Here is a 22,318-nt window from a genome sequence, read left to right as displayed (position 1 = left end):
TTTGTAAGACTTGCCACGCTATTTTCTAAAGCAGCCGTTGAGTAAGCACAGAGATCCCACTAAGCCTCAACAACATTGGACATTACATTTTTTAAATGTTGGCTTAGTTAACAGGTATAAAAAGTTATTTTCTCAAAGTGGTATTTTCTTATTATTTAATACTCTTAATAATCCTAAAATCAAGATTATTAGCTCTTTTTCCACTCTCATTATTTATATCCTTTGCTTATTAATCTACTGGTATCTTGATTAGTAACTGATTTAGCATAAGAGAACTTAAGGGACACAAGGTATAATATATGATGTCAAATGATAACTCAAGTCCAATCTAAATACTTCCTTAATTTTTCATACCAATTACCTATTTATAGACTATGGCTGATAAACCCAATCTATCAGCCTATCTAAAAGTAGGATATAGGATTAAGTGCAAAGATTGGGACTCAAAGTACCAAAAAAAAGGTGAAACCTAGGTTTCTAAAAATACCCACAAAAACAAAAATAAACAACAATCTATCATTTTCAAAAAATTTACTGGATGTACTAAAATAAGCCTTCAATATAAGCTAAGAAGCACCAATATGCATAGCTGCTTCACTGTGGAGAAGTCACATTTATGTAATAATGTTATAAAATTATATAAATATTATTACAAATATATAACATAGTACCTTTTATTTTGCAAAGTTTTTTTTTTCCCCACAAGTATTGTCTCATTTACTCTTTTTTTTTTTTTTTGGGCCGCACAGCGTGGCATGCGGGATCTTAGTTCCCCGACCAGGTATCGAACCCATGCCCCCTGCCGTGCAAGTGCAGAGTCTTAACCACGGGACTGCCAGGTAAGTCCCCTCATCTACTCTTCATAACCCTTTAAGGTAAAGTAAATTGTTATCTCCACGTCATTGGTAAAGAAACTACGTCACACCATTAAGCCATTATCAGAATCTGCACACCAAACACGAGCCCAAGGCGGAACTAAGACAATCCTCACCTGAGGTGGTTCTTGTCCGAAGGACTATATGGGTACAAGCGGGGGTCGCGGCCCTGTGTGGAGGAGACCCTACCGTGAACAGCACAGCCCTGGGACTCGCTGCTGTTCCCACAGAAGGAGCCCGTGCAACACCACAGGCTCCTGCAGGGGCTGCAATAAAAAGTTCACCAAATGTGTCACATACCGGAGGGTGGGTTTATAGGGACACCTTTACTTTTATATTAGTTTTGTTTTCTTTTTTTACAGTAAGCATTTATTACTTTTTTTTTTAATTGCTGTTTACTATATTTTATTTATTTATTTATTTTTAATTTTTGGCCGCACCATGCAGCATGTGGGATCTTAGTTCCCCGACCAGGGATCGAACCCACGCCCCCTGCATTGGAAAGCGGATTCTTAACCACTGGACCACCAGGGGAGTCCCCGCATTTATCACTCTTAAAAACAGAAAATTCAATATAGATCTCCATTAAAAATATTTTATGGTAATCTCTTCACAGCTGTGAATCTTCTTTTCGCCAAAGCCTACAATTCAGTTACTTCTATGTGAATTGCCATCACACCTGAGGATAATGTGAAAAGGTGGAAACCAAGAACTGGGAATAAAAATGTGGGGAAACAACCTGATTAAAAAAATGGGCAGAAGACCTGAATAGTTATTTTTCCAAAAAATACATATGGCCAACAGGCACATGAAAAGATGCTCAACATCACTAACCATCAGGCAAATGCAAATAAAAACCCCAATGAGACATCACCTCACACCTGTCAGAACGGTTATCATCGAAAAGACCACAAACAACAAACGTTGGTGAGAATGTGGAGAAACTAAGAGCTAAGCTGTTTTTTGTTTTTGTTTTCTTATACATTTATTTATTTATTTTTGGCTGTGCTGGGTCTTTGCTGCTGCACACGGGCTTTCTCTAGTTGTGGCGAGTGGGGGCTGGTGTACAGGCTTCTCACTGCGGTGGCTTCTCTTTGTTGCAGAGCACAGGCTCTAGGTGCATGGGCTTCAGTAGTTGTGGCTCGTGGGCTCTAGAGCGCAGGCTCAATAGTTGTGGCGCACGGGCTTAGTTGCTCCGCAGCAGGTTGGATCTTCCCGAACCAGGGCTCGAACCCGTGTCCCCTGCATTGGCAGGCGGATTCTTAACCACTGTGCCACCAGGGAAGTCCCTAAGCTGTTTTATAGCTTATATTTTCTTAGAAGAAAATATAGTGTTAGGCATTTAAGAAGGGGTATCTAGGGAAACTCAAAGACAACAGGGGAGACAAAAACAAAGACACCAGAGAAAAGTTTACCCTGATACCTATGGCTACAGCAAACACTAAACACAGCCTAACTCTTAGCCAGATAAACAAAAAAAACCCTCACACTATTTAACTCAATTCTATGTCCAGTAATATCATTTCTGGCTTTCAACAAAAAATTAAAAGGCAAGCTAAAAGGTAAAAACAGCCTGAAGAGACAGAGCAAGCACTGAACCAGACTCAGATATAGCACACATATTGGACTTATCACACCAGAAATTATAATAACTTTGATTAATGTTAAGAACTCTAATGGAAAAAATAAACAACATGTAAGAGCAAATGAGTAACAAAGCAGAGAGATGGCAACTCTAAGAAAGACTCAAAGGAAATGCTGTAAGTCAGAATCACTGGCACAGAAATGAAGAATGTATTTGATGAGCTCATCAACAGACAGGACATGGTTGAGAAGAAAATCAGTTAGCTTGAAGATATGTCAATAGGAACTTCCAAAACTGAAAAGCAAAGAGAAAGAAGAATTAAAACAACAACAACAACAACAAAAATCCCAGAATATCCAAGAACTGTGGGACATCTACAAAGATATAATATATGTACAACAGGAATATCAAGAGGACAAAGAGAAAGAAACAGAAGAAATATGTGAAGTAGTAATGACCAAGAAATTTCCAAAATAAATGCAGAACCAAACCTTCCAAGTCCAGGAAGCTTAAAGAACACCAAGCAGTTAGAATGCCAAAAAATCTATACCTGTGCATTTCATCTTCAAACAGCAGAGAATCAAAGAAAAAATCCTGAAAGAAGCCAAAGAAAAAAAGCACCTCATTTATAAGAGGAACGAGGGTAAGAATTACACCAGACTTCTCTTCAGAAACCATGCCAGCAAGATGATGGTGGAGTGAAATATCAAGCCCTACAGCACAGAAACCACACTTGGGTGTTTGCTGGTCTAGATATTTCCTCCTTTGGAGGCTCATGGGAGAGACGGTAAAAGAATTACAGAGAAAACAAGAACAAAGAGGCTCCAATACTGACTCTCAAATTTAAGTGGACATAATAATCACGTGGGGAACTTGTTAAAGACACAGATTCCTAAAATCCTTTCCCAGAAAACTTGATTAAACAAGTCTGGGTTAGGGTCTGGAGCCAGCCTTTTGTTTTCATTTTTTGATAAGCAGTCTGAAGTAATCTAGATGTGGGTCCATGGACATAAAGTTCCCTGGAACGACTATGAAAGAGCCAGGGATCTCAGTGACCTATGGCTCTTCATAGGTTGGGCTTACTGTATAAGAAATGCTCAAGAGTACAGATGTGTAAGGCAACTTTGGCCAGTGTTATCCTACTGATAAAAAGCAATCTTGGTCGGCATCTAACTTCTAACTCATGGGCTGCTGATCATCAAGACACTGAACAAGTCCCTGTCTTGACAGGCTCCTAAGAAATTAGATGAGATGATAGGGACTGGATGAAGAAATCTGGTCAACAGGTTCATCAACAGTCAACAGGAGTAGATGGGCAGAGTAATTACCCCCACGCCCAATCCAAAGATGCCCACGTCCTGACCCCTGAAACTTGTAAATAGGCTATGTTACATGGCAAAGGGGAACTAAAGCTGCAGATGGAACCAGGGCTGCTCATCAGCTGAACTTAAAGAGATTATCCAGATTATCCAGTGGGTCCAATGTAATCACAAGGGTCCTTTAAGTGTAGACTTAAGGGGGCAGAAGGTCCAAGTCTAGACTGGCCATTGCTGGCTTTCACGGTCGAAGGGGCCACAAGCCAAGGGATGAGGGCAGCCCCCAGAAGCTGCAAAAGGCCAGGAAGTGCACTCTCCCCAAGAGCCTGCAGAAGGAACCAGCCCTGCCTACACCTCGATTTTAGCCTAGTGAGACCCACTGTGGACTTCTGCTCTCCAGAACTGTAAAATAATACATCTGTGTTGTTTTTAAGCTACCAAGCTTGTGGTAATTTGTTACAGCAGCAATAGGAAAGATAACAAACAGATTACTTGCCTGAAAAGAAACCAGACTTCTCTTACCTATATCCATTGGTCGTTCTGTACTTAAACTGTCCGTGCTGCCCTGATGTCCACCTAAAGGTGTTTTTACCGGTGGATCTGATAATTTCCCAGTACTGACAGATCTAAAAAGAAGAATGATAATAATGTAAATGTATACTTTTAAAAAATCCAGACATATCAGTAATAAGGGTGATTTAGACCAAGCCATAAAATGGTTAAAGGAAAGTCAGAGAACAAGGAGACAAAAAATAGAGACCGAACAATTCAAGGTAGATATCTAAACTTCAACACCCAAAATAAACAAAAAGGCAGAAACAGACTACTCAGGAGGCTCAGGAGGCGCTCCGGACTCCCACAGGTATAGGCAACAGCCATGGCCTTCAGAGGTTCTAAGTGTGTGCAGTGCCTCACACGTGCACAGTGTCACGAACCACCGGCATAAGCCAGCTCATCGGGTCTGGCTGCTTCATGACAGGAATGGAGGCACTGTTACAGTTCCCACGTTCAGGGCTGGAAGGAAACGGCGTCTCTTACCTGCCGAACGCCGCCCTGACCTGCCGCTCGGACGTCTGCCTCTCCCCTCCTTGTACTGAGAGAAGGTGAGAGCATCCCCGTGCGTCACTCCCATCTTTCGACTGCCCCTCAGAAGGCCCGCGGCGAGCGGCCAAGGCTAGCAGGTTGGAAGACGCTTGCGTTTTCGGGATTTTGAAAGGAGCCGTGGTCTAAGGGAACACATGTAAACTGGTTGCTATGACGCAGGAATGTTCAGAACCGTCAGGCTCGTGGCACAGTGGCCGGAGCAGAGACTCCAGACTCTGTCAGTCTTGGATTCAAGTGCCGGCTCTCCTGCTTCCAGTCTCTGTGATCTTGACAGTTCATTCACGCTAGGCCTGTTTCCTTTTTTCAGCATTAAATGGGAACGTGTATATAAAGCATTCAGCAAGTAAAGGACTTACACTTTGCCTGGTACACGGCAGGTGCTGATTAAATTGCAGCTATCCTCTTCCTGAATGCTGTCTATAAAGTACTTATGATACTAGTTCATGACCTACTACTGAGAGTTAAGCTACTCCATGGTATTGCTGCTTCCACATCCACTGTGCTTGGCTATGAGGCCTGCAGGGACCTTAAATTGACACCAGCCCCGTGTACAAGCACACGCCCTAGACAGCAGCCCACAGAATCCCAAATAAATGTACGTTCCGGATACGACTTCCCTGACAGGCCTGGTGATCTGCCCCCGTCTCCCAGGGCCTTCCCGCTGTGTGCCCCTTAGACAAGACCCCCGTGGAGCTTGTCAGAACCCTGCTCTTTTGGTTTGGATTGACCCACCCAGCCCTAGCCCGGGAACCCCACAGCACTCCACCCACAGAGCCTAATAAAGGCATGTGCCCAGGTCCTGCCTCTCTCTGCACTTTGACTTGACTCCCCCGTGTGGCATCTGGGTGCTTCTTCCGGGACCACTGAGTGACCAGCTTCTCTGTTTCAATTTCTCCTGTGGTCCGTTGCTGGACCTCAGCTGACCACCCGGAACAAAATGCCCCAGTTAACAAATGTTAATTTAGCAAAGTCACAACATCTACAAAAGGGCTTAATAAACACACCTTAGTAGGAGAGCCAATGATCGTTGGTAACGGAGTTTTGAAGAACCAGTCGGAACTCCGTGGGGAGGACCCCGCGTGCTTGGTGGGAGAGGTCCCGAGGCTGCCGGGCCGACGGGGCTGGGGGGGGCAGCTGCACCCAGCCCCGGCGTGGGACGGGCACACGGGGTCCGAGTGCTGCTTTCTGAGCTTCTGCTTGTTCTGGTAGATGTCGGTGAGGGTGGAGGCGCTCTGCAGTCTAGCACCCAACAAGAGTGGCTGCGGCGACGGAGGCTGCGGCCCGGGAGAGCCTGCCGGGGACAGAGACAGCGTTAACCCACAGGGAAGAAGCGCAGGGCAGGAACTGGCGAGTTAAGAAGACACCTCTTCAAGGAGAGTTCCAATGAATGCCTTGTTTCCCGTGAGATATTCTAAAAGTTGTTCACCTGGCAAGAGACGTTTTTTGGCATCCTTTACAAACAGTGACAAGCACACTGCCGTTGGCCTTCCCAGGAGACAGGGGTTAGTGACCACGGGTCTGTCGGCTGTTTTACCAACAGCGGGCACACAACTCAATTAACGTAGCGTCTAGTCAGCACCACAGAGAGCTAAAGAGTGCGTAAAGCCAACGAAAACAACAAAAATCTGCATGGAACGAGATGATTTCCACTCTTCATATCGATACGTATGTGTGTATTATCAATGTAATTATTCTCTTTTCTCACATAGCAACTAAAAGAAACTTTTCAAGCTAACCTAGAATAGCTCTTTATTCAAAACAGAACGTTGGAAAGAAAATTAGAAAGATAATATACTTTTCCTGGATTTTATTTTGTCTAAAAATAACAAGCATATGCATATTTATTTTTGTCAGTTTCACGAAATTCATTTAAAACCTAAAGTATCCATCTTCTCTACAAAGAAAACACTTGTCCACAGATATTCTTGCCTCTTAAGGGGACACTGGGTGATGGGGTCTTGATATGATGAACAGCTGGCTATAACAAGGGAATTCCCCCCCACAAACCCTGCTGTTGCTGACTTGACATTCACTAAGCCTGGGGCTCTGGTTACAAATTCCTTGGAGCTTCTTGCAAGCCAAACTACCACCAATAACGTTAAAGACACACAAACCTTCTTAGTGGCTGATAACCATCATCTTTCCCAATAAACAGGAGCTCTTGCTGCTGACCACTCATGGCTTAATCTCCTCCTAAATCTACTATTTCATTTTTCAGAACTGGGTTCTGCCACACATGTGTGTATATACGTACACATACACAAATAAACAGTGACAAAATGTTATGATCCGGACAAAGTTAATCAAGCTTTATTTTTAAAGAAGCACAAAATATGAAACACTAAACCTAGAAAAGAGTGCTTTTCTTTTCTTTAAAAAACCTCTAATTAACTTTTTTTTTTTTTTGCAGCTGCGTCGGGTCTTTGTTGCTGCGCGCAAGCTTTCTCTAGCTGCGGAGATGGGGGGCCACTCTTCGTTGCGGTGTGCAGGCTTCTCTTGTTGCGGAGCATGGGCTCTAGTCGTGCAGGCTTCAGTAGTTGTGGCGCACGGGCTGAGTTGCTCCGCGGCATGTGGGATCTTCCCGGCCCAGGGCTCGAACCCGTGTCCCCTGCACTGGCAGGCGGATTCTCAACCACGGCGCCCCCAGAGACGCCCCAAGAATGCTTTTCTAAGTAACACAGCATTCCTTTCACTGCCCAGCTCCTCAAATGCACATACAATAAAATCTGACTTATCAAAGTGTGATTTGCGCAGATCTTTTCAGGCATACATATTTTAGATAATAAAGCAAATAAACATCCGTAGTTCTTTTTTATCTGATGCTAACTGGTAGCTCTTATCAAAACCAGTATTAATCAAAGTAATGAAATTTCATCTTCTAGACTGATTTTCATTATCTGTGGGACAACAACCGGAGTTTAGCCAAGTTGTGTAATTCCCAGGACTTAGTTTCATAAAAGAATCCTATACGTAGGCGAGAACCAACTGGCAGTGATACGCTAGAGCACATTAGCATAAAAGACAAGAGAGCAGAGAAAATACTTCCCATAAATTCTGTTGGTTTGTTATGACTGGAAAAACATATCTCAAATTCACTTACGACGGGATTTAAACTATTAACATTAGGAGTCCATCTCCTACCTGACCAGTTCCTGCTCCTGGATTCCTGGCCCTGAGGATGCCCACAGCAGCACTGACTAAACTGCTCAGGAATGGTGCCAACTGTGAAGAAGGGAAGGGCAAAGCACGGAGAAATGGCTCACAACTAATACAGCATGGAAGAGGCGACACATGCACAGATCGCACATTACAGCTGACACCATTCAACTAGCGAAGATGCAGTTCAGCTCACACGTACTAAGCGACAGCGTGCTGGGCACCCTGAGATAGATCAAAGCACCGTAGGACCCGCCCGGAGGGCAGAGACTGGGCAAGAGCCAGGCAAACCTTTGCCGTGGGTCTCGGGCGTGGGGCTGCCGGGGCCCAGCTGCTGCCCCTCCAGCCGCCGCACTCCCCTCCCGCCGAGCTTGCCCCCCGGCTGGCCCAGCCCGACTGTGTGGGTCACGGGGATTCTGGGTGGCTTGAGCCTGGGGACGCTCCTCAGAACTCACCGGCCGTCGAGACGCCTGCCCACCCCTCCTTCCTGCCCTCTCCCCCCGGGCGTCAGGCCTACAAGGTGGTCAGAAGGGGCGCCCTGCGGCCCCTGCTTCCTCACGGCGGCTGCCCAGGCTCTCCGTGCACATTTCTGCAGCCCCTTCTTTGTATCTACCGCTGCGAACCCGAATTAACAAGAGGGGGAGGCGGGGAAGGCTTCCGAGAGCTCCAGCAGACGAGAGACGTGTGTCTCCAGCAGCGGCGGAGCAGCGGGCAGAGACTCGACCCCGAGGGAGGGCCGCCTCCCTGAGAGCAAGGGTTGGGGCCTCGTCCGCAAACTCCGGGGGCCCGGGGGCCTCTGAGGGGGCGAGGAGGGGCCAAGACTTTGCTTGAAGATTTTCCAGCTAAAAGTAGTGTCCACACCACTGCCACAGGGGAAGTGGTGACATAAACTTTTAAAAAACATGATCACTGTGGTTTTCGCTTTGCGAACCGCGGCTCCTGGGCGAGGCTTCGGTCCCGCTCGCTCCGCCTGCTTCCGAGACGCGCCCCTCCCTCCCAGTCCTACTCCGGGGCGGAGACGGAGGGCGGGGCCTCCCCCTTCGGGTGCGTGTGTGCGCGTGCGCGCTGGCCCTCCCTGCGCCCGTTCTCCCCCACGGCGCCGCTAGGGGGCCGCTGCTCACGGACTCTGGATCTCCGTTGCCCCGGCCTCTCTCGCGTGTGTTCTGAAGCTGGAGCGTTTTCTCTTAGTTAAGCCCCTGAAAATGTGGTTCGAGGTCTTCCTGTGGGGTTGGGATTGCCTCTTCTGTGGCCTCCCTGCGTGCCTCGGGCGGCTATTTTCGAGCTCCCCGTGTTGCTGCCCGCGGTGTCCAGGAGAGGTGGGAGGATCCGCAGTGGAGCTGCCCCCCGGTCCCTCCGCAGCGGGAAGGCCTCTGGTGGACGTAACCCAGCGCCGTCACGTACTCTACTGCCTTTTAATCCTCCTAACTCCTAGTGCCAAGTAGGGTAGGCATTTTATGTACTTTCACCTAGGGTTTCTGAGTTGGTGTTTAGAGCCCAAACCCAGTGGAGATGCTTTTTATCCGCAAGATCCATTTATATTACCCAGTTTCCGACAGCGGTCTGAATGGCTTTATACAGAGATTCTCAAGAGGGCATCAGAGCAGGGTAGGGTTGGAGGGGCGGGATATGGCTCCCAGTCAGCTGGGACTCACTGCCAGCGTGAGCCAGTGTTCCTAAAGAGAGTGTCATGTCGCATTGGTCATAATGAAAAAAGGTTGGAAACAACTGCTATAAATTCTCCTTACCCGAAGGGGAAGGTGAGTAAGGCCTGGAAGACCCCGTGGAGAGTCTTCGTCCGACCGCCTGTACTGCGTCTGCCGGCGCCGGGGAGCAGGATCCCAGCCGGGGGAAGCCCATGGGGCTGGTGTTCGACCTTCGTACCACCGCAGATCTAAAGGGAAAAATAATATTACTCCCTCACCGGCAGGTTCTAGGACTTTATTTCTCTCTTTTTTCCTAAAACTTCCTAACAATATGCCGTGGAGTCGATTTTTTAAACATATGGAACATAGTCATATGCAACAAACATAAAACCTATAAAATTATACAGAGTGAGGTCTCCCTCCCATCCTTGTATCCGTCTACCTAATTCCCAACACTTCCTCAATCCTGCTCAAAAGGTTACCATTATTTTTAGTTTCTAATGTATCCTTCCAGAGTTCCTTAATTCAAATACAAGCAAACTGAATATATAATCTTATTTTCATCTTGTTTTAACAAAGGTAATAGATTCCATACCAATCATTTTCAACTTTTTTGGTCTTAGATCCCCTTTATATTCTTAAAGTTACTGAAGATACCAGAGAGTTTTTATTTATGCAACTTATTATATCTATTGATTTTTATGGTACTAGAAGTTAAAACTGAGAAATTTTTATAATTATTAATTCATTAAAAATAATAAACTTATGACACAAGATTATGAAAAATATTTTCCAAAACAAATTATTGAGAAGCATGACATTATTTTACATTTTGCAAATCTCTAATGTCTGGCTCAAGAGATGGCAGTTGGGTATTCATAACTGTTTCTACATTCAGTCTGTTATACGTGTTATTTTGGGAGAAGTACATGAAGAAAACACTGCCTTATAAATTTGTAACTGGAAATAGGAGAAGCACTTTGGTAGCCTTTCAGATACTGTGACACTCCTCTTTTTTTTTTTTAATTAATTAATTAATTATTTATTTATTTTTATGTATTTATGGCTGTGTTGGGTCTTCGTTTCTGTGCGAGGGAGGGCCTTCTCTAATTGCGGCAAGCGGGGGTCACTCCTCATCGCGGTGCGCGGGCCTCTCACTGCGGCCTCTCTTGTTACGGAGCACAGGCTCCAGACACGCAGGCTCAGTAACTGTGGCTCACGGGCCCAGCTGCTCCGTGGCATGTAGAATCTTCCCAGACCAGGGCTCGAACCCGTGTCCCGTGCATTGGCAGGCAGATTGTCAACCACTGCACCACCAGGGAAGCCCTGTGACACTCCTCTTTGATGCTACCCCAAACTCAGCAAGTGGTCATTTCTAAGATCAGCTGCAATGTGGAATCTGAAACCACATCGGTAAAATTTGTACTCTGTTCCATTAAACTCCATTCTCTGGCAAAAGTATCTTGGACTTGGAATGGGTCTTATATCTGTGCATGCTTTTTAAAAAATTTGGTCATTTGGAAAATACTAGTTGACAGAGTTATGCAGATATTCCAAACGCTGACGCATTATATAATATCAAAAAGTCACATTCATATCAAAATATCACCACCAACTTAGTTCACTTTTGACAAAATGGCTGTCAACACCACAGCCACAGCTGTCCTCTCAAGCACCAGGTGTTCCATGAAAAAGTGGCTAAAATTCAGCTCACAATGAAAACAACCATACAAGGGCTTTTCCTTAGGACCGCTACTCCGATGTGCAGCAAAGGTGCTTTATGCCTACTTTCCACTCAAGGTCGAGATTTTCAAAGAGAGATAATACCTTTCACTGTTTCACTAAAGACACTCTTCGGAACTACAAGTGTGTGGAGGTAAAGAGACCAGGGCTAACAGCAGAACGGGAACCACTCCTGTGACGTGTCCTGAGGCACCAGCAGCTTTCCCATCACTGTGTTCACACCAACAGTGCACGTGTCAGCGCAGTGAAGAAAGCAAACCGTGTCCTGGAATTACCATGGAAACAGTCTCCACCTCATGGACCCTCTGAAATGGAGCCGCAGACCACACTTTGAGAACCACTGCTAGTGCGCTGTTATTCACTTTGCTGTTTTCATTTTATAATATACCTTGGAAACCGCCCTACCTCACCACACAGAGAGCTTCCTGACTCTCTCTGGAAGGTGTTCCACTGTCACAGATGGATCAGAATAAATCTGTCCCTTACTGGTGGGCACTGGGCTTATTGCTCATCCTTTGCTATTATAACAATTAACCACTTTGTATACATACGACTTTATACACAGGCAAGGAATATGTATCTTAGAATAAGTTACCAGAAGCTGACTGATGGGTCAAAGGATATATGCATTACTGATTTTCACAGATATTGCCAAATACCCTTCCTAGAAGTTTTCTTAATTTACATCGTACAAGACGGTGAGGATCCTTTTCAATTCACTGAGCTATTCCTTTGGTGGGTCCTTTTAATCTAAAATCTTGTCTCCTCCAATTTTGGAAAAAACTTTCTTAATTATTTCCTGGAAATTTTCTTCCTCGCTATTATAGTTTTCTTTCTAGAATGCCTAAACTAATTAATCCTTGAAGAGTATTATTAATTCACACTTTCCATCTTCTTGATTTGATTATCTATTTCAAATATTTCCTCAGCTCTGTCTTCCAACATTTATTTTTGTTTAGTTCAGTTATTCTATTTTGTAATGTCCAAGAGGTCTCTTTTACTTCGCTTGTTTTCAGTAGCATTTCGTTCTTACTTACAGATGCAGTCTCTAACCTAGCTCTCAGGTACTAGTTCTTCACGTGAGTTTTCCTCTCTTTGCACTCATGCGCTTTCCTCCAGATGCAGCTTTCCTGCTCTCAGCCGCCTGCCTCCATCTGGCCACCCCGCCTGAGCTAAGACTCCGGCTGCCCTGTTTTGCCGGAGCCCCACCTGCTCACACACTTACCCTGCCCGGTGGCGACAGCAGGCACCCCTCCGCTGTTCTCTCTCACTTCCAGAAATGTGTCGGAAGCGCTCACCCACTCAATACTTATTCTCGTTTTACTTGTCTTTGTGGACTTATACCTTTGTCATTCCTTTTCTACTTGAGTGGGGTTTTAGGATGTGGGAGAAATAAATAATATGTACATAGTCTGCTAAAACTGGTGAGATTTCATTTTTTAACAAGTTCTTCCTCAATTCTTAAAAATAATTATACTTGTGGACAAATATATATATATATATCTCATACTATATTAATTACCCAGCCAAGCTTAAATATCACTTAAATAGACCCATTACAAAGAAATTTATTATTATTCAATTTTGTACATCTCCATTACACACACAGGTAAGAGTCTAAGTCGACCATGGAAATTAACGGATCTTTCAATCACAACAACAATTTTAAAAGAAAGGAAGAATTGGGAAAGGAAGCAACTGCTAGCTTACCTTGGAGAGCCATGCCGATTTGTGCCAGAGCTGGCAGTGGAGGAGAGGTTCTGCTCTATGCGCTGGTAGTTCCTTATCTGAGTAGGGACGGGAATGGGGGTGGCTGCGCTGTGAGGGGACACGGTGGGCTGACACTGCCTGCAGACATCATTCATTGAAAAAGGAAAGAAATACAAGTGAGACCGCTTTCCTTTCATCTGACGCATTGGTGGTATTTAGAGGAAATTCTATAAGAAGCCAAATGATCACTTCTGAATGTGAATAAGAAATGATCACCTTGAAAATATACATAAAGCCAAAAAAAACCACACTTGTCCTTTACAGAAGTCTACTGGCCTGCACATGCATACTGAGGAGGAAGACTTGTAAGAAGAAGGGGACAGACGCCCCTCTGCAACAACAGGAAAGAGCCACAGGCCGCAAAACGCAGCTTCATCTGCTCACACTCTGCTATGCACTCCTCATGCAAGAGGAAAAATACTTCTAGGAAAATATGCTGGGTAAAAGAACAGGAAGTTCAAGAGTAGAGATGACTGGAATGTTTACAAAAGTTGTGAGTGCAGTAAGCGTTCCCAAGGAACTTGGACTTTGATGAAGACTGAAAATACACTGTGTGACTCTCCCTGCACATAACCCATCTGAGGTCCACATTTTGTAGTGTAGCTGGTTTCTTTCCTTGCTTTTCATAAATTCAGAAACAGCACGTCCTTCGATGACTTTCAGTTCAATTTACAACATACCTTAAAACATCAGGGACAGTACTGGGCCTTAAGAAAGATGAGTTATTTCCTTCTTTTGCCCTTCTGTAATTCTAAAAAAGCCACAAACTCTCCCATTTTTGCCCTATTACAACCTTACAGAGATAAAGAGATTATATATTTAGTTACCTAAACAAACAATATGATTATCTTCTAAAGTGTCACTTTAGAACTTTTGGAACCATTATTTCATATTTAAATAAAAAGAAAATCTAAGGACTTCCTGGGTGGTCCAGCGGTTAAGACTCTGCACTCCCAATGCAGGGGTCCTGGGCTGGATCCCTGGTCAGGGAACTAGATCCCCCATGTCTCAACTAAGACCCAGCGCAGCTTGCATGCATGAATGAATGAATAAATAAATAAATATAAAAAAAAAGAATCTAAGAGACAAAAGTACCCCCAAATTATAAATCTAGATATTAATGGGTAAACACTAAATAAAGATGTAATCTGGAACATCAGTAACATAAAGGTGGGGGGCAGTATACTCTTATACTCTATAGGAGTAGAGTTTTTATATGTGATTGAAGTTGTTATCAGTTTCAAATAGATTGCTATAACTTTAAATTATTTTATATACTCTCAATGGTAACCTCAAAGAATATACCTACAGAATATACACAATAGGAAATGAGAAGAGAATCAAAGCATATCAGTACTGAAAAAAACTACAAAATACAAAGGTAGTAAGAAAGGAAATGAGGGACAAAAGAGCCACAAGACATACAGAAATGTAACAAAATGGCAGTAATAAATCTTTCCCTATTAGGCTGGAAGTGCAAGGATGGAAAGAGATATTCCATGCAAATGGTTCCCAAAGGGGAGCAGGGGTGGCTACATTAACATCAGACAGAATAGACTTTCAGTCAGATGCTGTTATAATAAGAAACAAAAAAAAGACATTATTTAATGATAAAAGGGTCAATTAACCATGAAGACATAACAATTATAAATATTCATGCACCAAACATCAGCACTACCACATATATGAGGCACATACATAACAGACTTGAAGGGAGAAAAGACAATTCTACAAAAATAATCACAGGCTGAACCCACACCCTCAATCATGGATAGAACAACCAGATGGAAGACCAATAAAGAAACAACCACCTGAACACCACCACAGACAACAGGACCTAACAGACGCTTCAGAACACTCCCCCCACTGACAGAACACATTTTTCTCTGATGCACTGGAAACATTCTCCAGGACATACCACATGGTAGGCCACAAAATGAATCTTAACAAATTTAAATCATACAAAGTATCTTTTCCAATCAATCACAAAGGATAGAAACCAGAAATCAACAGCAGAAGGAAAACTAGAAAATCCACAAATACATAGAAACTAAGCAACACAACTCTTAAACAACCTATGGGTCAAAGAAGAATTCTTGGAAAAAATCAGCAAATAACCTGAGAAAAAGAAAAATGAAAACACAATGTACCAAAACTTATGGGATACAGTGAAAGTAGTGCTAAGATGAAGTTTGTATCTCACATTCGAAAAGGTCTCAAATCAACGATCTAACTCTCTCCCTCAAGGAACTAGAAAAAGAAGACAACTAAACTCAAAGCTAGCAGAAGGAAGGAAATAACAGGTAGATGTCAGAACATATACAGATTGTGCATCTTGATTTATTCAGAACTCTTTTTCTAAGATTCTGGTTGTCTTCCACTTGAGGGAAGGAAATAATAAAGATTAGAGGAGAGGTAAAGAAAATTGAGAAAATGGAAAAACAATAGAAAAAAATCAAGGAAACTAAGAGTTGGTTTATTTTTTTTAAATAAAAATCAATGAAATTGACAAACCCTTAGCAAGATTAACTAAGGATAAAAGAGAAAAGACTCAAAATCAGAAAGGAAAGAAGGGACATAACTAATGCCACAGAAATAAAAAGGATTTTAAAAGAATACTATGAACAATTGCTTACCAACAAACTGATAACCTAGAAGATACAGAAAAAATCCTACAAATACACAAACTACCAAGACTGGATCATGAAGAAAGAAAATGTGAACAGACCCATTACTAGTAATGAGACTGAATCAGTAATTGAAAACCTCCCAACAAAGAAAAGTCTAGGACCAGATGGCTTCACTGGTGAATTCTATCGAACAGTTAAAGACTTAACACAAACACCCAAACTCTTCCAAAAATTTGAAGAGGAGGGAACACTCCCAAACTCATTCCATGAGTTCAGCATTACCCTAGTACCAAAGCCAGACACAGACACTACAAGAAAACTACAGAATATCCCTGATGAAATTTGATGTGAAAATCCTCAACAAAATACTAGCAAACCAAATTCAACAGCACCTTAAAAGGATCAAACACCATGACCAAATGGGATTTACAGTATACCACCATTAACAGAACACGGACAAAAACCACATGATCATTGCAATTGATGCAGAAAGAGCATTTGTCAAAATCCAACACCCTTTCATGATAAAACCACTAAATAAAATAGGAATAGAAGGAAATTACCTCAATATAATAAAGGTCAGATATGAAAAGCCCACAGCTAACAGCATACTCAATGGTGAAAGACAGAAAGCCTTTCTTCTATGATCAGTAATGAGACAAGAATGGCCACTCTCAACACTTCTATTCAACGTAGAATTCCCAGCCAGAGCAATCAGGCAAGAAAAAGAAATTAAAGACTTTCAAACTGGAAAGGAAGAAGTAAAATGATCTCTGTTCACAGATAACATGACCTTAAATGTAGAAAACTCTAAAGATTTCACATGCAAAAAAACCCCAAAACACATTAGAGCTAGCAAACTCAGCAAAGGTGCAGGATACAAAATCAACACCCACAAATCAGCTGTATTTCCATTTACTAAAAATGAACAATCCCAAAAGGAAATTAAGAAAACAATCTCACTGACAATAGTATCAAAAAGAATAAAATACTGAGGAGTAAGTCTAACCAAGGAGACGAAAGACTTGTATGCTGAAAACTACAAAACACTGCTAAAAGAAATTAAAGAAGACATCTCATATTCATAGATTGGATGACTTAGTATTTAAGATGCCAATAGTACTACCCAAAGTGTTTTATATGGATCAGTGCAATCCCTATCAAAATCCCAATGGCAATTTTTGCATAAATAGAAAAATTTAAAAATCTATCCTAGAATTCATATGGAATCTGCAAGGACCCTGAATAGTCAAAATAATCTTGGAAAAGAAGAATAAAATTAGAAGTCTCATAATTCTTCTTTTTATTTATTTATTTTTTTTTGCTGCACCACACGGCTTGTGGGATCTTAGTTCCCCAACTGGGTATTGAACCCAGGCCCACAGCAGTAAAAGTACTGAGTCCTAATCATTGGACCACCAGGGAATTCCCGGAGGTCTCATACTTTTTTATTTAAAAACATATTTCAGGACTTCTCTGGTGGCGCAGTTGTTAAGAATCTGCCTGCCAATGCACGGGACACAGGTTCAAGCCCTGGTCCGGGAAGATCCCACATACTGCAGAGCAACTAAGCCCATGCACCACAACTACTGAGCCTGTGCTCTAGAGCCCGTGCTCCACAAGAGAGGCTACCACAATGAGAAGCCCGTGCACCGCAATGAAGAGTAGCCCCTGCTCGCCACAACTAGAGGAAGCCCATGTGCAGCAAGGAAGACCCAACACAGCCAAAAATAAATAAATTAAAAAAAACATATCACAAAGCTACAGTAATCAAAACAGCATGGCACTGGCATAAAGACAGATCTATAGACCAGTAGAGCAGAATAGAGAGCCCAGAAACAAACACTTGCATACATGGACAAATGATCTATGACAAGGGTGCCAGCACCACTCAATGGAGAAAGGACAGTCTCTTCAGCAAATGGTGCTGGGAAAACTAGACATCCACATGCAAAAAATGAAACTGGACCCTTCCTTATCTTATGCCGTATACAAAAATCAACTAAAAATAGATTAAAAATCTAAATATAACAATATAATATATAACCATATAAAAGTATATGGAGGGACTTCCCTGGTGGTGCAGTGGTTAAGAATCTGCCCGCAAATGCAGGGGACACGGGTTCAAGCCCTGGTTTGGGAAGACCCCACATGCCGTGGAGCAACTAAGCCCGTGCGCCACAACTACGGAGCCTGCGCTCTAGAGCCTGCGAGCCGCAACTACTGAGCCCGCGTGCCACAACTACTGAAGCCCGTGCACCTAGAGACTGTGCTCTGGAACAAGAGAAGCCCCCGCTCGACACAACTAAAGAAAGCCAGCGCGCAGCAATGAAGACCCAACACAGCCAAAAATAAATACATAAATAAATGTATATTAAAAAAATAATAAGTATATGGAGACCTGTTCCACAACATTGTGCATATACTTAATGCTATTATTGAACTCAAACTGAAAAATGGTTAAGACGGCAGATTTAGTGTTTTTTAACACAATTAAAAAAGTTTTTAAAGAATAGATTGTGAAACAAAATAAATTTTACATCAAGAACACAGAGTTCTATAACTTTACTCACACACACAAAAAATATGAAAAAATGTTTAGTGAAATATATGCAAACATACCCTCCACACACCAAGAACTCATTAGAAGCACGTCTGCCAGCAGTGCCCATCGGCATATCATCTAAAGGAAAAAGAGAAAAATACAGTCAGTTCTGCTATACCACCTGTTAAAAAAATGTATATTGTTCCAACATGACTATTAGGAAACAATCTGATCACAGTACAAATTTACCATTTGCTTATGTTGTGATTCTGCCCATGAGTAACAACAGGTGAGCACAGAACACTGCACCCAGCTGAATTCACAGGCTGCCAACATCAGGTCTTTTCAGGGTAAAGTGTCATACTTATTGCAGTGTATACATATTTCTTCACCTTTTAACATGTGCAAAATCTGTGTTTTTATCATGTTCCTTTTCATGTGCCACGGCCAAAGGTTTTGAGTGTTGTGCTCCTAATCCCAATTTGCCCATAAACTCTGTGGTTTTTACTGAACTACTTTGCAGGGTGTGGTGACTTTTAGGAACACGTGTGCCACATTCTAGTACAGCTGCCTGTATCCGAAGTCTAATTCACTCTAACGCTGGAGCACCCACACTCCTGCGTGACACTCTCCTGTGTCTTGCACGGGTGGCTGAACAAGATGTCATGAAACTGGGGCCTCTTGGACACAGATGCCACAGGCCATCTTCATGCTCAGACATCATCCGTCTAAGGGAATAGAGTGCAGCTCAGAACCCAGGGGCCTGTCACCTCTGTACCCACTAGATCATACTGCCCTGTGTGACCTTTACATGGCTGCAAAGGTATAATTCATATGTGTTGATGTGAAATAACAGTGTTGACCAAATAATATAAATTTTTTAAAATAAAATAAACTGTGGTAACCTCAAAATACTCAAAAAGGAAAAAAATAATCATAAATATCCTTTTGAATGGCCACACATGGAACTGAGAAATACATTTACTTTGGTCGCTACTCTCATGAAGCTTACATTCTAGTAGTGAAAGAAGGTAATAATACCAGGCAGTGATAAGATGGATAAAAGGAAAATGAATCAGGGTAAGGGGATAAAGAGAGGGGCAAGGAAGGAGTCGATTTTAAAGACAATAGTTTCCTACGGAGGAAACGGGGCAGAGGCCACAGGGTTGGAAGCTGGAGTTCACTAAGAGTTCACCTCTTCATTTTGTAGCTTTGAGTTTGGAATCATACATCATTACAAAACAAAATTAAGTCAAAAGAAAAGAACAAGCTCTAGAAATCAAAAATAAAATGAAGCGATGGAACCTAATCATATATCAACTTGGTAGCATAACCACCAGAGGGGAATGAATGCTTTCTTTTTTTTTTTTTTTAAGTTCTTTATTGAGGATTTTTTGTTTTTGATTTTGTTTGGGTTGGGTCTCCGTTGCTGTGTGTGGGCTTTCTCTAGTTGCGGCGAGCGGGGGCTACTCTTCGTTCCGGTGCACAGGCTTCTCATTGCGGTGGCTTCTCCTGTTGTGGAGCATGGGCTCTAGGTGCGTGGGCTTCAGTAGTTGTGGCGCACAGGCTTAGTTGCTCCGCGGCATGTGGGATCTTCCTTGACCAGGGATCGAACCCATGTCCCCTGCACTGGCAGGTGGGCTCTTAACCACTGCGCCACCAGGGAAGTCTGGGGATGCTTTCAAGTGACTTTAAACTCAGTAATTTAATTGGGGGGGTGGGTGGGAAACACCCAACTCCGGGCCCCTGTAGTCCTCCTGTTCCACCTGAGGCGAGAGGAAGAATCTGAAACACCTGTGAAGTTCACGGCCCAGAGGCACAGGCTCAACGCAAGGCAGAGCCCCAATCACAGGACTCGCCCACTCCTCACCACCACATCACTAAAGGCCTACTGACAGCAGGTCCTTTCACCCGGTACATCATGTGCGCCTATCAAGAAAGAATTACAGGGCTTCCCTGGTGGTGCAGTGGTTAAGAATCCACCTGCCAATGCAGGGGACACGGGTTCGAGCCCTGGTCCGGGAAGATCCCACATGCCACGGAGCAACTAAGCCTGTGCGCCACAACTACTGAGTCTGTGCTCTAGAGCTCGCGAGCCACAACTACTGAGCCCAAGTGCTGCAACTACTGAAGCCCCCACGCCTAGATCCCGTGCTCCGCAGCAAGAGAAGCCACCGCAATGAGAAGCCCGCGCACCGCAACGAAGAGTAGCCCCCGCTCACTGTAACTAGAGAAAGCCCGTGCGCAACGGAGACCCAACGCCGCCAAAAATAAATATAAATAAAATAAAGAAATTTATTTTTTAAAAAAAGAATCTTATTTCTTTAAAAAAAAAAGAAAGAAAGAATTACAAGGCATATCAAAAGGCAAAAAAAAAAACACACTTTGAAGAGACAGAGCAAGCATCAGAACCAGACATGGTGGGGATGCTGGAATTATCAGACAGGGAATTTAAAACAAGTATGATTAATAGGCTCAGGGCTCTAATGGGGAAAGCAGACAGCATGCAAGAACAGATGGGCAAGGTTAGCAGAGATGGAAATCCTAAGAAAGATCCAAACAGAAATGCTGGAGATAAAACACTGTAACATTAATGAAGAATGTCTTTGGTGTGCTTATTAGGAGACTGGACATGTCTGAGGACAGAATCTCTGAGCAAGAGAATTATTTCAAGAGAATCCTTGAAAACCCAAAAACAAAGAGAACAAAGACTCAAAAAAAAAAAAAAAAACACCCAAAAAACAGAACAGAATATCCACAGTCTGTGGGACAACTATAAAAGGTATAACATATGCATAACGGTGATTCCAGAAGGAGAAGAAAGAGGAGCAACAGAAGGAAATATTTGAAACAATGACTGAGAATTTCCCCAAATTAATGTCAGACACCAAGCCACAGATCCAGGAAGCTCAGAAAACACCCAGCAGGGTAAATGCCCCAAACAACTACACTTCAGCATATCATTTTCAAATTACAGAAAATCAAACATAAAGAAAATATCCTGAAAGAAGCCAGAGAAAAGGAACACCATACCTACAGAGGAACAAAGATAAGAATTACATAGACTTCTCCTCAGAAACCATGCAAGCAGAAAGAGAGTGGAGGGAAATATTTAAGGTGTTGAGAGAAATAAACCACCAACTTAGAATTCTGTACCCTGCAAAATTATCCTCCAAAATGAAGGAGAAGTAAAGACTCTCAGACAAATAAAAATTGAGGGGATTTGTTGCCAGTAGATCTGCCTTGCAAGAAGTTCTTTAGAGAGAAGGAAAATAATATGGATCAGAAAACCGAATCTACATAAAGAAAGGAAGAACACTGAAGAAAGAATAAGTGAAGGTAAAATAAAAACTTTTATTTTTATTATTATTTTTTAATTGGAGTAAAATTGCTTTACAATGTTCTTAAGTTTCTGCTGTACAATGAAATGAATCAGCTATATGCAGACATATATCCCCTCCCTCTTGGACCTCCCTCCCACCCCCCCACATCCCACCCGTCTAGGTCGTCACAGAGCACCGAGCTGATCTCCCTGTGCTTTACAGCAGGTTCTCACTAGCTATCTGTTTTACACATGATAGTGTATTTATGTCAAACCTAAGCTCCCAATTCGTCCTAGCTTTCCCTTCCCCACTGTGTCCACATGTCCATCCTCTATGTCTACGTCTCTATTCCTGCCCTGGAACTAGGTTCATCTGTACCATTTTTCTAGATTCCACGTATATGCGTTAATATACGATATTTATTTTTCTCTTTCTGGCTTACTTCACTCTGTATGACAGACTCTAGGTCCATCCACATCTCTACAAATCCCAATTTCATTCCTTTTTATGGCTGAGTAATATTCCACTGTATATACCATACCACATCTTCTTTATCCATTCACCTATCATTGGACATTTAGGTTGTTTCCATGTCCTGGCTACTGTAAATAGTGCTACAATGAACATT

General features: G+C 42.9%; 1 protein-coding gene and 1 non-coding gene across 7 annotated transcripts in view; both read right to left on the bottom strand.

Annotated features, from left to right (window-relative positions):
* Window positions 1-22,318, bottom strand: part of ULK2 (unc-51 like autophagy activating kinase 2) — a 66,068-nt gene that overhangs the window by 8,837 nt on the left and 34,913 nt on the right. For 3 of the 6 annotated variants that reach the window (XM_059906997.1, XM_059906996.1, XM_059906998.1), the window contains exons 14-21: window positions 18,445-18,505; window positions 13,133-13,270; window positions 9,782-9,927; window positions 8,022-8,102; window positions 5,885-6,171; window positions 4,815-5,002; window positions 4,299-4,402; window positions 992-1,141 (exon numbers count right to left, since the gene is read on the bottom strand). In XM_059906997.1, coding sequence (XP_059762980.1) covers window positions 992-1,141; window positions 4,299-4,402; window positions 4,815-5,002; window positions 5,885-6,171; window positions 8,022-8,102; window positions 9,782-9,927; window positions 13,133-13,270; window positions 18,445-18,505 — 1,155 coding nt within the window. The remainder of the gene's footprint in view (window positions 1-991; window positions 1,142-4,298; window positions 4,403-4,814; window positions 5,003-5,884; window positions 6,172-8,021; window positions 8,103-9,781; window positions 9,928-13,132; window positions 13,271-18,444; window positions 18,506-22,318) is intronic. The other 3 variants (XM_059907001.1, XM_059906999.1, XM_059907000.1) reach the window with 3 other exon arrangements.
* On the bottom strand, window positions 17,175-17,247 carry TRNAK-UUU (transfer RNA lysine (anticodon UUU)). Its single transcript has one exon. It is a non-coding gene; the product is annotated as a tRNA-Lys (tRNA).

Source organism: Balaenoptera ricei, chromosome 20, assembly GCF_028023285.1.
Source record: "Balaenoptera ricei isolate mBalRic1 chromosome 20, mBalRic1.hap2, whole genome shotgun sequence".
Lineage (NCBI taxonomy): Eukaryota > Metazoa > Chordata > Mammalia > Artiodactyla > Balaenopteridae > Balaenoptera > Balaenoptera ricei.
This window is presented reverse-complemented; position numbering and strand designations above follow the sequence as displayed.